Below are 15757 nucleotides of genomic sequence, written 5' to 3' on the forward strand. Positions count from 1 at the left end.
AAATCTACATCCCTACTTATATGTCACATATGACCTGATGAAGTCGCATAACGAACTCCACAAACATTTCGAGCTTGATAGGCATGAAAGAAAAAAAAAATGACAATAGAGCTTAAAAATGTGTAAGCTTTTAAAATATGTTGTGCTTAAAGACAATCATGTCCCCAAACGCTATTAACCTAAAAATATGGGAATAAACTGAATAATAATAATGTTCTAAAGCCATGCAGCCACAGTACTTACAGTCCGGTTATTGGGAGGAAATTAACTTTATTCCTCCCTGCAGCCTCCGGCTTTCAGTCATAAATGCACAAAAGGCACAACTTTAGTCACCGCTCAATACATAGTGAGCGGCGGCTGTAACCATGTCCCCGACACTGATTGACAGAGATAACTTTACTGTTATGGAGGGCCGAACCAACAGGCCAAACTTCAAAAGGTTATCCAGGACTTTGTTTTTTTTTCCCTATGGGGCTAAGAATTTACCAGCATGTAGTTGCTATCTACCTCCTTGCTCTACACTGCGACGATCTCTCCTGCCAGTGATTCTCCTGCTTCCTTTGACCTCATGTTGATACCTCAGGTCTTCCTCTACTGCTCTGCCCCTGTTGATGGGGCATTACTGTCAACATCATGACGATTGACTGTGGGCTCCCCACAGTTAGTCAGCGGGGAGCCAGCTGTCAATTAGCATGATATCGGCAGTGACACCCTGTCAACAGAGCAGAGCGGAAGAGAAGAAACTGCTTAGTTGACGCGCTATCACTGAGGAAAAACTGTCCACTTTTGAGCTGGTGACAGGTCCTCTTTAAAAATATACAGTAAGTCCGGATGTACAGTTAGGGCCAGAAATATTCGGACAGTGACACAAGTTTTGTTATTTTAGCTGTTTACAAAAACATGTTCAGAAATACAATTATATATATATAATATGGGCTGAAAGTGCACACTCCCAGCTGCAATATGATAGTTTCCACATCCAAATCGGAGAAAGGGTTTAGGAATCATAGCTCTGTAATGCATAGCGTCCTCTTTTTCAAGGGACCAAAAGTAATTGGACAATGGACTCTAACGGCTGCAATTAACTCTGAAGGCGTCTCCCTCGTTAACCTGTAATCAATGAAGTAGTTAAAAGGTCAGGGGTGGATTCCAGGTGTGTGGTTTTGCATTTGGAAGCTGTTGCTGTGAGCAGACAACATGCGGTCAAAGGAACTCTCAATTGAGGTGAAGCAGAACATCCTGAGGCTGAAAAAAAAGAAAAAATCCATCAGAGAGATAGCAGACATGCTTGGAGTAGCAAAATCAACAGTTGGGTACATTCTGAGAAAAAAGGAATTGACTGGTGAGCTTGGGAACTCAAAAAGGCCTGGGCGTCCACGGATGACAACAGTGGTGGATGATCGCCGCATACTTAATTTGGTGAAGAAGAACCCGTTCACAACATCAACTGAAGTCCAGAACACTCTCAGTGAAGTAGGTGTATCTGTCTCTAAGTCAACAGTAAAGAGAAGACTCCATGACAGTAAATACAAAGGGTTCACATCTAGATGCAAACCATTCATCAATACCAAAAATAGACAGGCCAGAGTTAAATCTGCAGAAAAACACCTCAAGAAGCCAGCTCAGTTCTGGAAAAGTATTCTATGGACAGATGAGACAAAGATCAACCTGTACCAGAATGATGGGAATAAAAAAGTTTGGAGAAGAAAGGGAACGGCACATGATCCAAGGCACACCACATCCTCTGTAAAACATGGTGGAGGCAACGTGATGGCATGGGCATGCATGGCTTTCAATGGCACTGGGTCACTTGTGTTTATTGATGACATAAGAGCAGACAAGAGTAGCCGGATGAATTCTGAAGTGTACCGGGATATACTTTCAGCCCAGATTCAGCCAAATGCTGCAAAGTTGATTGGACGGCGCTTCATAGTACAGATGGACAATGACCCCAAGCATACAGCCAAAACTACCCAGGAGTTCATGAGTGCCAAAAAGTGGAACATTCTGCAATGGCCAAGTCAATCTCCAGATCTAAACCCAATTGAGCATGCATTTCACTTGCTCAAATCCAGACTTAAGACGGAAAGACCCACAAACAAGCAAGACCTGAAGGCTGCGGCTGTAAAGGCATGGCAAAGCATTAAGAAGGAGGAAACCCAGCGTTTGGTGATGTCCATGGGTTCCAGACTTAAGGCAGTGATTGCCTCCAAAGGATTTGCAACAAAATATTGAAAATAAAAATATTTTGTTTGGGTTATGTTTATTTGTCCAATTACTTTTGACCTCCTAAAATGTGGAGTGTTTGTAAAGAAATGTGTACAATTCCTACATTTTCTATCAGATATTTTTGTTCAACCCTTCAAATTAAACGTTACAATCTGCACTTGAATTCTGTTGTAGAGGTTTCATTTCAAATCCAATGTGGTGGCATGCAGAGCCCAACTCGCGAAAATTGTGTCACTGTCCAAATATTTCTGGCCCTAACTGTACCTTGATCAATAACTCCAAGACACAGTATGGAGCCCCTACAACTCCACGAAGATATGATGCCCCCACTGCACATCGCATACAATATAATGCCCCAACAGACAGACTCCCATACAACATATGATGAACCCACAGCCCCCCACATAGAAAGTATGATGTGCCCACAACCCCCACCCAAACACACACAGTATATTGGCCCTCACAACTCCTACAGACACAGTATGATGCCTCCACAGACCCCCACACACAGTATGGTGCCCCCACAGACACACATTTGTGTGCCTCAAACTTTTGCACAAGTCCTGACTGACATTAAAAAAAAAAATTAAAAATAAAACTACTAGCCTACTCATGCACTGCTTTGCTCTGTGCAGCGTGTGACCTGAGGCTCTGAGCAGGAGGTGCGATCTAGTGACATTAGCGCTCCTGCTGAGCTGAGACTGATGCACAGGCTGAATGTTGGCATAGGGAGCCAACAGCTGCTTTACCATAGTACTGAACAGTATCTGCATCCTCAGGATGCAGATATCATGCAAATAGAGACAACGGAGCGAGTGGGGGCAGGTGTGTGGTATTTCCTGACCTTTTGCTATCCTGGTCTCAGGGCTGGACAGGAACAGCCAACAGCTGCCCACAAGCTGCACTTTGCCTACCTCTTGTTTATGCTAAACACAACTGTAACAAACTTTCAGCTGTGAGAAGTATTAGATCAGGAAGGGGTTAACACATTGAGTTAAATATTAGAGTGAATTGATTCTAAGCTATTTGAATTCGCTATGTACGTCCCAAAAAATTAGGATTCTAAATTAGTTCTAAAAGCACTGAAATATTAGATCCACTTCACTTCTCTTCGACTCACCCTATGCTTGTCCTACCATTATTACCTTAGCTTTTTGTGATCAAGCTTCAGCCTACTTCTCACTGGGGTGCAACGGTCCCCATTAACATCAAGTGACGGCATGCGATTTGGTGTACAGTGTCAGCGCCTGACGTCCAGGAGAAGAAGCAGGATGGAAGGCAGAAGTCAAAAGAGAGAGGAGATGATCAAAGGGCCTGCGACAGTGTAATAGGAAGCAGTGATACCCCTGAAGAGCCCATATGTGATGTGACATTAGTGAGGAAAGATCGCCATCTTCTGGCCAGGCGAAACCAGGTGGAACCAATTTGTACCAGAAGAATTGTAGGAGAAGCAAGTTCTTGTACTGGACCTGGTCAGATGACTCCATGACAGAGTGCCTGAATATAAATGCCCTGCGCACCAAACTGCAGGGGGATTTGGCACCAAGGAGTGTGAAACAGATGTTTCAGGCCTGACAGGCCTCAGCAGAAAGCTTTCACCACTAAGGTGGTGCTTATCGCCTGACAAGATCCAGACGACGTCCAATGAGAGCCAAAGTCTTGAACTGTGCCATTCAAGACCCAGAGTCAAGGCTGCGCCGTTGAAGACCCAGAGTCCAGGCTACATCGGTCAAGACCAGAACCTGCGCCTCACACCAGTCAAGTTCCAGGGACTAGTCAAGAGTCGAGATGCCCGAGGCCCAGGAGACATCCGTTGCGTTTGCGAGCTTATCTATTTTGGCCAAAATATCAACAAATACCTCATTTATCATATGCATTAATTTTTTTCATCTTTTAGTCACTTTTTATAATTTTTTGCAAGATGCAGCCAGGCCCCTTTTTGTTGGCTTGGTGTACTGAGGCGTTTGTCCCTGTGCGGTGCATGTATAAAGTGCTGGGCAGCCCGCCTGATAACACTATGGGCGTCATCAATAGGCTGTAAGCTGGACACTTTGCACCACCCATACCTGTGTGACTGGCGTTCTACACATGCCTCATTTGTGTGCAATTTTTCTACCAGGCAGCCAACTCCTCCATAATCTGGTAGGTGTGTGGGTGGCTGTTTCTATCAGTAGCATGCATCTGTGCTGCCCCAGGAGACATCTGCCAACGGTCAAGCACCGAAGACCCGAGAGGAGATGGCAACCAGAGGAGCAAGCTTGCGATTGCAGAGGGACAGCGCAAGTGAGCAGGGTCGTCACTTCTAGCCATGACATACGGTACCGGGGCTGGCCTAGGCTGGACATCAGACGGAGGTGGGGTGGTTGGTGCGTAGGAGGCTCAATGTACATTAATAAACTTCGTCAGAAAAATGTGCAGGCCTAGCGGGAAAACCCGATGACCCACGTTGGGACCAGAATTGCAGGAAGAACTTACGTGGTAACTCCCATGAACAGGTGTAACCACCTTGTAAAGAGAACCGTTCACTAACTGTTCTTGCCTTGTGTCCGGTTGCCTGCATCACAACAGCAGGAGAAGTATGGGGAGGGCCGAGAGGTAAGTATATTTTTTTAACCCCTTCCCGGCAGATTAGATTCGCAGTGCCCAAACTTTGATTGAATTAAATTTTCATCAGATTTGCTCATCTTTAGTAGAGTAGAAATAATTTTATTCACAAACAGCAAGAGGAGATCTTGAAATTGATGTGGAATTGCAGCACAAAGTTTATAAGAGAGTTTCTGGGAGCACTGCTGCACTGAATGCGGGTGTTCAAGCTATGGTTGTCTAGCACATCCACACTAACCATTTAGTAGTGCTGTTTTCTTTGCCCCTTCCCGGGCACCAAAAATAAGGATATCTAAAGCTTGACAACCCTCTTATGGCATAGCTATAAGTACCTTGGCATGTGCCTCTCCACAAGGAGAATCGCTACCCCAGTCAGTCCTCTCATACAGCCAAATCAGATCTCATGCTTTGCACTGAGGAGGAGCAACACCCTGAAACACGTGTCTGCAAATTTAGATTCTGGTTCGGCTTTTATCATAAATTATGTGGAAAGGTTTCCAATTGGTGGCGCTAGAGTTCAAGTCCTCTTCCTCTCTGAAGAGGCAATTCGCAAAAATAGAAGAGGGGCATACTTTTTGTCCATGCCTAAAAGTGATGAGTAAATTAACTTGCTCGTAAATCATTGACATTGAACTCCAACTTCTGTTTGCCAAGCTGGACGACTGACCATCCATCAAGCAGAATAAAAAAAAGATATCAGAGCTGTAGCCGCCCCTTTAAGAGTTCTTTTTTTTTTAACTTCACATTTTTTTAAATGAAACTCTCACTATAGGTCACTATTTTCTGGCACAGAACAGATGAAGACAATCTTATTACTGCCGCTGATTGACATCAGGATCTAATGTTGGGACAGATTGAATTGGCTGTAAAGATAAGAAGTACACGACTCAGAGCAGTTCCCGAAAAGACAAAGTCATTAAAGAACCATTTCAAAATTCTCAGTAAATACTCGCTCTTTAGTCGTCCTCAGAAAGCAAGTTGGTAAAATAATATTCACACTTTTTTATCGTATTTATTTTCAACAATTTTAGAAAGTAAAGCAATGACTGGATATTTTGCATTACAAATCAATATTGCAATTGGGTTTCATAAAAAAAAAATTCTATAGCTTTTGTGTTGTACATTCTATTTTTGGCTGCAGAATGAGTTAAATGAGAATCTGTCAGTGAAGTTGTTATAACAATCAAATGGGAGAGTTGATAGATCATTTATCTGTCTTTTTTGGGCCCCTTCCTACTGATTTATGATCACAGACCACATCAAGGTTACATGTGCAGGGAAACAAAAAGTACATAAAAGTCAAGAAGTGCAAAACTGTAAAAAAAAGGAATTGCAAATGTAGTTATTTTTTGGCCCCAAATACATTCATAGAAGTAAAAAAAATATTATCTCCCAAAATTGTTCAACTTTTAAAGTAGCCACATTCCTTAAAAGCTCATTACACCCAGATCTTCAATAGAAGCTAACATAATTTGTATACAATGAGCTCCCCCTAGTGGCAGTGACAGGCAAATGAAAAACATTGATTGGCAGGTTACCCCCTAGCAGTTGACATTGTATGACTGCATCAAATGCACTGAAACCTCCCCAAAAGATGACCTTTTTGAGAAGGCTACCCCCAAGATGACCATCTTGCAATGCAATTTTTGGGTGATCTTCTAAAAAAAAAAGTTTATAAATTAAGGAAAAGTCATCAGCGTATGGGAAAGTTGTGCACATATCCTTATGACTCTTACCATGAACTGCATTGTCCACTTCTGTGTCTTCAATCAGTGGGCACAAATCTGTAAGATGCAAAGACAAAATATAGGAATTCTAGATATAAACCATGGGAGGCAACGCCACCATTAGGGCTATAGCTTCAGTTCTGTACTAGACATCAGCCACATGATTTTTGTATGATCTATACTGGAGTTTTCTTGGGTTTTTCTAGGGTACATTTTCCTATTTTTCCTGCTCAAGCACAAACCATTCCCTTTTTTATTAGATTTCTGGGAACTAAAGAAATAATCAAAAAAGTTTAACATATGTCTATAAATAAGGTATACCTGAATCATGCAAAAGGAGACTACAAAGTACAAGCAAATGGTTTCATTATTAGCACCTGGTGGCCATAGGTTGAATTGCAGCTGTTGCCTACTGTTTAACATACAGTACATGAGATTTCATTATCGACACCTGGTGGTTACAGCTGGTATTGCATCTTTTTACACTTCAGAAAAAAATGCATCAATTTCCTATTAGTCTACAAAATCCGATCTGAATATAATTTATGAGATTCAATCAGCAGCCGATAAAGTTGGTTCACGCTCATACTTAACCACTTCTTATCTGGTCTGCTTAGGGGTTATTGTTCATGCCTAGGTAGAGTGTTGTATGGATGTTTCATATCAATTCTTCAGGACAAAAGAGGCAATTTATTCCCTAATTCTAAGGTAATTATTCATATCCGGGAGCGTAGAGCGAGCCATATCATGATGAGCTCGGCTCATTTCCCGCATTTCCCTTCTAGGAAATAAATAACTTTTCTAAATTGTAATCAAATTGTCATTTGTGTTCCAGTAAATCCATCCTAACCCTCGGACACAAACACAGGAATTTTAATGTGAAATTACCAGAAACCATTAGACTAAAAATGCATTTTTTAAAAATTTAATATAGGTCTTAAAAAATGTTCCAGTATGTCTGATGTTTTGATTGGACAACAGCTGTCTTCTGACCTAGAGGGACTGGATTACTCACCGTCTGTGCGGCGTATGGTGAACCCACCTCGGGCCACAGGCATCTTCCTGAGATTCTCTCCTGCACAGGAGAAAGGTGAGGACTCAGTTACACTTTTTCCTATCTCCATAGATTATGAGGGGCCCATAGCAGAGACAGGGCCACTTTTAGGTTCTGTTTGACACTAACAGACTCCAGATCACCCAAGATGGTAGAGATTCTCAAGACCAACCTGGTAGTAGGTCCCCTCTCTCCAACAGACCCAAAATGGCCTTGCCTACGGCTATGGAAAAAACTACCTTCACGAGACAAAAGGGGTCTCAAGGTCCCTTTGCCATACATGAAGAGAAGCTTCTGGGACCCCTGTTGAATATTTTCACTGAGACCCTGGAACTTTAAATTACATTGACTCCATATATAAAAGAGAAAGCATCAGAGATTCTATGAGGCCCTCTGAGAGGAGCCACATGTCAATTAGCTCTGATCTCCATCAATGTAGACAGTGAATAGGAGTCAGCACCTAAATCAAGCACGGAAATGGGGGAACAAGTTTGGAGAAGACATAGAGGGTATGCGTCAGAAATGCTGGGACCCCCAGTTCCACAATGGGGGTAGTAGTGAGCTTTCCACCCATTCCCGGGAGCTTATCATTTATGAAGCTCCTCCACCAGGTATGAGAATGTGTCCCTGGGAGGACGAGGTCCAGAGGAGGCCAATTACTTATTATTACCGGCACTAAGAACCCTGATAATTAATGAATGAAGGACAGTTTTCTTCAAAGAAACTATAAAGCCTCGTGTTCTGGCTGCTGTGACTGCGAGAGCGAAGCGAGATCAATCTCTGTCTGACTGTGAAGTAAATGAGGGCTAAATAGTGTAAGAAGCTCATGTGTCCTCCATGTAGTATGTAGGCCAATCACGTACATAACCAGAGATGGAGATATATATATATATATATAGATAGATATGAGACAGATAGACAGATAATAGATAGATAGATAGATAGATAGATAGATAGATAGATGATAGCTAGATTAATAGATAGATAGATAGATAGCTAGATAGATGATAGATATATATGAGATAGCTAGATTAATAGATAGATGATAGATAATAGATAGATAATAGATATATATGAGATAGCTAGATGGATAGATGATAGATAGATAAATAGATAACAGATAAATAGATAGATAGATAGATAGATAGATAGATAGATAGATAGATAGATAGATAGATAGATAAATAATAGATTGTGTGATGCAGTGACCCCTGCTGCAGCTAGGGGGTGCTGTGTGTGCTCCTCAGGATATGCATGGAGGCGTTACTGTAATGGTGATAATGAGATAGTGACTGGCATTATTGTAAATGGCTGGTATGTGTCGAAGAGGGAGTCTGCGCTGTAAACCAGTAATGTTGTTGTTCTGGGACTTGTAGTCCCACAAGTATTTGTATAGTTGTAAAGGGAGGCTTGCAGGGTTAGTTGGAGAGCTGACTAACCACACACACATCCCACACAGGGGAGGGGTTACAGATATATAATGTGACCATGGTGGTAGCATGTAGAGAGTGTGTAGGTCCTGGAAGGCTTGTGTGTTGGGAGGTCCTTTGTGTGGACCGGATCCCTGAATAGCACACTGAGAGGCCGTGGACCTGAAGACTTGTGTGTTGGGAGATCCTGGGAGTAGGATCGGATCCCTGAATAGCGCACTGAGAGACTTGTGTGTTGGAAGATCCTGGGAGTAGGACTTCCTGAAGAGCACCTGGAAAGGCATGTATGCAGAGTCTGTGATGGCACTGCATTGGGGGAGCTACAGCCCATCTGGACTGTCAGGTGGCCTGGTGAGCAAGGCATTGTCCGGGACGGTGATCCCAGTTCAGCAGCTTCCCTGGAAGAGAGAGTACTGACACGAGTCAGCGTGTGGAGCAGGAGCTCCTGGAAGGTAACCCAGAGTTGGGGAACTGTGTGCACTGACAGGGGGTCAGTTAATGAACTGTGCGGTCACCCATGGTAACTGGACGGAGTAAGGTCCAGCATGTGTAGTACCTGCAATCTAATGTCATGTGTGCTGTATGAGTAGAGACATTGATACGGTGTACGGACGCCCCCCGGAGAACTACTCAAGGAGGGCTGGCGGGTGTAGTGTCTGAACTGTGAGTTAAAGCCGTATATTAAGTAATTAAGTTAAAGCTGCAACTTAATGTCATCTGTTGGTGCCTATTGTGTTCCATGAAGTATATAATAAACTGTGCATGACCCGGTTTATGACTGCATAATAAATCGCATAGACTGTTTAATAGAGAAAATCGTGCCTGTGTGAATGAGTCCCGTTGCTAAGCGAATGTCCCCCAACACATGCAGTAAGCGCAATCTCACAATAGATAGATAGATAGATAGATAGATAGAGAGATAGATAGAAGACCAACCTGTCAATCAGTTTTCCAAGCGATGCTACAGATCGCTTGCAAAAAACGCTAGTGTTTAGCAGGAATATGCATGGCAATTCTGCATGCGTATTTCATGCAGCAGGGAGTTGCAGAATTGCTGCGGAAATTTCAGCGGCAATTCTGCAACGTGTGCACATAGCCTTAAAGTCCTCTTTTTTACATCTTTTTGTGCTGTTTCCCTTTTTGTTTACTGTCTGAAAGGCCATTGGAATGCTGGTCAGGGAAGAGTGCACGCTTTAAGGTATTTTTTCTGGTGCTGTTGATAGATAGATAGATAGATAGATAGATAGATAGATAGATAGATAGATAGATAGACAGACAGACAGACAGACAGACAGACAGACAGACAGACAGACAGACAGATAGATAGATAGATAGATAGATAGATAGATTTAGATAAGTAAAAAAAGGAAAACAGCACACAAAAATTAGAAAAAGGTCGGCTTTTAATGCCTGAACGGCGTGGCAACGTTTCAGATATGGTATCCTTTTTCAAGCAATGAACATACGAGGAAGTGAGTTTATATAGCAAATACATACGTTCTTCATTAATAAATTATTATCATTATTAGCGTTTTCTTTAACCATTAGTGCATAGATAATCCACAATCCAATAAAGTGCATAATGTCTCCAAACAAAAAATAATTTTTAGTCAATATTAGTTCAAGCAATTGCAAAATGAATTTTTTTGTTCCTTCAGAATATTGAGTAGTCTGTAGCTATTTATTATCATCTAAACCTTTACTATGTTCAATAGACGTGTACAAAGATGTCACATCAAATGAAGCTAGTATCACTTCACCCATTATTTCTACGCCACCAATTTTCTCAAGGAAATCTGTAGTATCCCTCACAAACGATTCCGTATGACTGGCAATCGGATTTAGGATTTTATCAAGAAAAATTCCAATATGGGATAAGATGGAATCACAACCTGAAACAATAGGCCTACCCGGAGGATGTATGAGAGGTAAAATATATATCACCGGAGTGATTGGAAATTAGTCAAAAAATCATATATTTCCTGATCAATAATTTGCATCTCAAAAGCATCATCCAAAATAATTTTTATATCCCTTGCAATATCAAATTTTGGGTCATGAGTAAGCCTCTCATAAACCTCCGGGTCGGCCAGCTGTCTGTAGACTTCCTCAAGATAGTCTTCTTTATTCATAATAACAACTGCACCACCTTTCCGAAGCATTCTGTGGTAATTCTCTCGTTTGGGAGGGATATACCTTTACCAATATGGCGCCGGCGTCTTCAGAGTAGTTGTGCGCAGATGCGGACCATAATGCTATGGGTTTCGACATAGATGTCACTGACATGCGCAGTAGTTCCAGGAAGACGCTGACAACTCAATACACGCTGAAGTGTGTTTGTAAGTGTGTTTTATTGTCATCAGATTGGGACACCTGATATGTTTTAACCCTTTAGTGACAGAGCCAATTTGGTGCTTAATGACCGGGCCAATTTTTACAATTCTGACCACTGTCACTTTATGAGGTTATAACTCTGGAACGCTTTAACGGATCCCGCTGATTCTGAGATTGTTTTTTCGTGACATATTGTACTTCATGTTAGTGGTAACATTTCTTCGATATTACTTGCGATTATTTATGAAAAAAAACAGAAATATGGCGAAAATTTTTAAAATTTTTCAATTTTCACATTTTTGTCTTTTTATGCCCTTAAATCAGAGAGATATGTCACGAAAAAAGTTCATAAATAACATTTCCCACATGTCTACTTTACATCAGCACAATTTTGGAAACAATTTTTTTTTTGTTAGGGAGTTATAAGAGTTAAAATTTGACCAGCAATTTCTCATTTTTACACCACCATTTTTTTTAGGGACCACATCACATTTGACCCCTTAAGGAACTTATCTAGATGTATGGTGAACACTTTGAACCCCCAAGTGCTTCACAGAAGTTTATAACGTAGAGCAGTGAAAATAAAAAATCACATTTTTTCTACAAAAATGATCTTTTGCCCCCAAAATTTTTATTTTCACAAGGGTAACAGGAGAAATTAGACCACAAAAGTTGTTGTGCAATTTCTCCTGAGTACGTTGATACCCCATATGTGGGGGTAAACCATTGTTTGGGTGCACCGCAGAGCTTGGAAGAGAAGGAGTGCCGTTTTTCTTTTTCAATGTAGAATTGGCTGGAATTGAGATCGGACGCCATGTCGCGTTTGGAGAGCCCCTGATGTGCCTAAACAGTAGAACCCCCCACAGGTGACCCCATTTTGGAAACTAGACCCCCCATGGAACTTATCTAGATGTGTGGTGAGAACTTTGAATGCCCAAATGCTTCACAGATGTTTATAATGCACAGTCGTGAAAATAAAAAATATTTCCACAAAAAAGATTTTTTAGCCCCCAAGTTTTTATTTTCACAAGGGTAACAGGAGAAATTGGACCCCAAAATTTATTGACCAATTTGTCCTGAGTATGCTGGTACCCCATATGTGGGGGTAAACCACTGTTTGGGCGCACGGCAGAGCTCGAAAGGAAGGAGCGCCGTTTTGGAATGCAGACTTTGATAGAATGGTCTGCGGGCGTTATGTTGCGTTTGCAGAGCCCCTGATGTACCTAAACAGTAGAAACCCCCACAAGTGACCCCATTTTGGAAACTAAACCCCCCAAGGAACTTATCTAGATGTGTGGTGAGAACTTTCAATGCCCAAGTGCTTCACAGAAGTTTATAATGCAGAGTCATGAAAATAAAAAATATTTTTTTTCCACAAAAAAGATTTTTTAGCCCCCAATTTTTTATTTTCACAAGGGTAACAGGAGAAATTGGACCCCAAAAGCTGTTGTCCAATTTATCCCGAGTACGCTGATGCCCCATATGTGGGGGTAAACCACTGTTTGGGCGCACGGCAGAGCTCAGAAGGGAGGGAGCACCATTTGACTTTTTGAGCACAAAATTGGCTGTCGTGTTTGGAGACCCCCTGATGTACCTAAACAGTGGAAACCCCCAATTCTAACTCCAACCCTAACCCCAACACACCCCTAACCCTAATCCCAACCCGATCTATAATCCTAATCACAACCCTAACGATAATCACAACCCTAACCCCAAAACAACCCTAATCTCGACCTTAACCATAACCCTAATCAAAACCCTAAATCCAACACACCCCTAATCCTAATCTCAACCCTAACCTCAAGCCTAACCCTAATCCCAATACACCCCTAACCCTAATCCCAACCCTAACCTTAACCCTAATCCCAAACCTAACCCTAATCCCAAACGTAACCCTAATGCCAACCCTAACCCTAATACCAACCCTAATCCAAACCCTAACCCTAATCCCAACTCTAACCCTAACTGCAACCTTAGCCCTAACTTTAGCCCCAACCCTATCCCTAACTTCAGCCCCAACCCTAACCCTAGCCCTAACTTTAGCCCCAATCCTAACCCTAACTTTAACCCCAACCCTAGCCCTAACCCTAACTTTAGCCCCAACCCTAACCCTAGCCCTAACCCTAACTTGAGCCCTAACCACAACCCTAAATTTAGCCCCAACCCTAACTCTAAATTTAGCCCCAACCCTAACCCTAACTTTAGCCCCAACCCTAACCCTAGCCCTAAGGCTACTTTCACACTTGCATCATATGGCATCCGTCGCAATCCGTCGTTTTGGACAAAAAACGAATCCTGCAAATGTGCCCGCAGGATGCTTTTTTTACCCATAGACTTGTATTGCCGATGGATGGCCACACGTCGCGTCCGTCGTGCATTGGATCCGTTGTGTTTTGGCGGACCGTCGTCACAAATAAAACGTTCAATGTAACCTTTTTTTTGTACGTTGCGTCCGCCATTTCCGACCGCACATGCGTGGCCGTAACTCTGCCCCCTCCTCCCCAGGACATAGACTGGGCAGCGGATGCGTTGAAAAACTGCATCCGCTGCCCACGTTGTGCACAATTTTCACAACGTGCGTCGGTACGTCGGGCTGACGCATTGCGATGGCCCCGTACCGACGCAAGTGTGAAAGAAGCCTAACCCTAGCCCTATCCCTAACCCTAAATTTAGCCCCAGCCCTAACCCTAAATTTAGCCCCAACCCTAACCCTAATTTTAGACCCAACTCCTCTAGCTGCCGGCTGGCAGATCATGGCAGGCGCACTGCGCATGCGCCCGCCATTTTCTTTCCCGATGAAGAAGCCGGCAGGCAGGAGGGGACGCCGGAGGATCCAGGGACACCGGTAAGTATAACAGGGTCCCCGAATCCCCCTATTTCTCTGTCCTCTGATGTGCAATTTTTTAAACAGTTAATTACCGGCGATCGCAAAACAGGGGTCGGTAAAAACCGACCCCCATCATGTTCTTTGGGGTCTCGGCTACCCCTGGCAGCCGAGACCCCAAAGATCTTCCGGGTTCCGGCCGGCGGGCACACTGCGCATGCGCCCGCCATTTTTTTGCGGGAAAAAGATGGTGGCGCCCATCGGGAGCCACGAAGAGCACCGGGGGAGACAGGTGAGTATCGGGGGGCTATCGGGGACCCCATTTCTCTGTCCTCTGATGTGCGATCACATCGGAGGACAGAGAAATTAAATGGGAAATCGCGTTTTGTTATTTTGTTTGCGACCGCCGGTAAACGGTTATTTACCGGCGATCGCAACCCGGGGGTCGGTAAAAAACTCCCGAATCATGTTCTCTGGGGTCTCGGCTACCCCTGGCAACTGAGACCCCAGAGAAAATCCGACTCTGGGGGACGCTATTCACTTTTTCCACAGCTGTGGTTTAAGTACCCTTAACTGCCACTGTTAAAAGGCGTATCGGCGGTCGTTAAGGGGTTAATTGATCATTTAGTATATTTTGAATATATCCGCACTGCACTTTATACAATTCATATATTAATAATGTATTTTTGTATGTTTATTGAGAAGGCACTTATGCACTTTATTGGATTGTGGATTATCTATGCACTAATGGTTAAAGAAAACGCTAATAATGATAATAATTTATTAATGAAGAACATGTGTATTTTCTATATAAACTCACTTCATTTGTATGTTCATTGCTTGAAAAAGGATACCGTATCCGAAACGTTGCCACGCCATACAGGCATTAAAAGCCCACTTCTTTCCATTTTTTGTGTGCTGTTTTCCTTTTTTTACTTCTATAATTGAAACCATTGGACCTCTAGTTTGGAAAGCTTTGCACCACTATTATGGTAGTATTGATGCTGTTCCTGTTTTGTTTTTTAAATAGATAGATAGATAGATAGATAGATAGATAGATAGATAGATAGATAGATAGATAGATAGATCCGTTTACCTGTACTGTAGCGCACTGACGACGCATCACTCTGGGATCCATCCATGTACCGTGCAGATATGGCCACCTGGTATTCTGTGTTATACTCCATATCATAGAGGACAGCTGTGTGCTCGCTGCCAGTGGTGGACATCTGGTAAACATGGAGGACTACAATAACCAGCATGCCTCCCTAGTTTAGGGAATTATTTTGAAATGCATAAATGTTTTTATTTGGTAGAAATGATAAGTTTTCACACCTGGTTGAGTCGTCCCCCGCTCAGTGGAATCCACTTGATGAGATAGGAGGTCACGTCATCCACCCCGGGATCCCAGGATACAGTCGCCTTGTCTCCAGAGACATCTGTCACTTTCACACCAGTAGGGGGCGGAGCTTTTACTGCAAAACACAACATGAGTACAGGCTAGACCCAATAATTTCTGCCTGAGACTGTACGGCTCTAGGATGCTAGAGAGTAA

The 15757-nt window shown here is 42.8% G+C and overlaps 1 protein-coding gene across 1 annotated transcript in view; it reads right to left on the reverse strand.

The window, feature by feature from the left end:
- Positions 1 to 15757, reverse strand: part of COL20A1 (collagen type XX alpha 1 chain) — a 168603-nt gene that overhangs the window by 56808 nt on the left and 96038 nt on the right. Inside the window, exons 17-20 of the mRNA XM_069751130.1 lie at positions 15538 to 15677; positions 15299 to 15431; positions 7576 to 7635; positions 6570 to 6617 (exon numbers count right to left, since the gene is read on the reverse strand). Coding sequence (XP_069607231.1) covers positions 6570 to 6617; positions 7576 to 7635; positions 15299 to 15431; positions 15538 to 15677 — 381 coding nt within the window. The remainder of the gene's footprint in view (positions 1 to 6569; positions 6618 to 7575; positions 7636 to 15298; positions 15432 to 15537; positions 15678 to 15757) is intronic.

The sequence above is a fragment of the Ranitomeya imitator genome, chromosome 2 (genome assembly GCF_032444005.1).
Source record: "Ranitomeya imitator isolate aRanImi1 chromosome 2, aRanImi1.pri, whole genome shotgun sequence".
NCBI classification, from domain to species: Eukaryota; Metazoa; Chordata; class Amphibia; order Anura; family Dendrobatidae; genus Ranitomeya; species Ranitomeya imitator.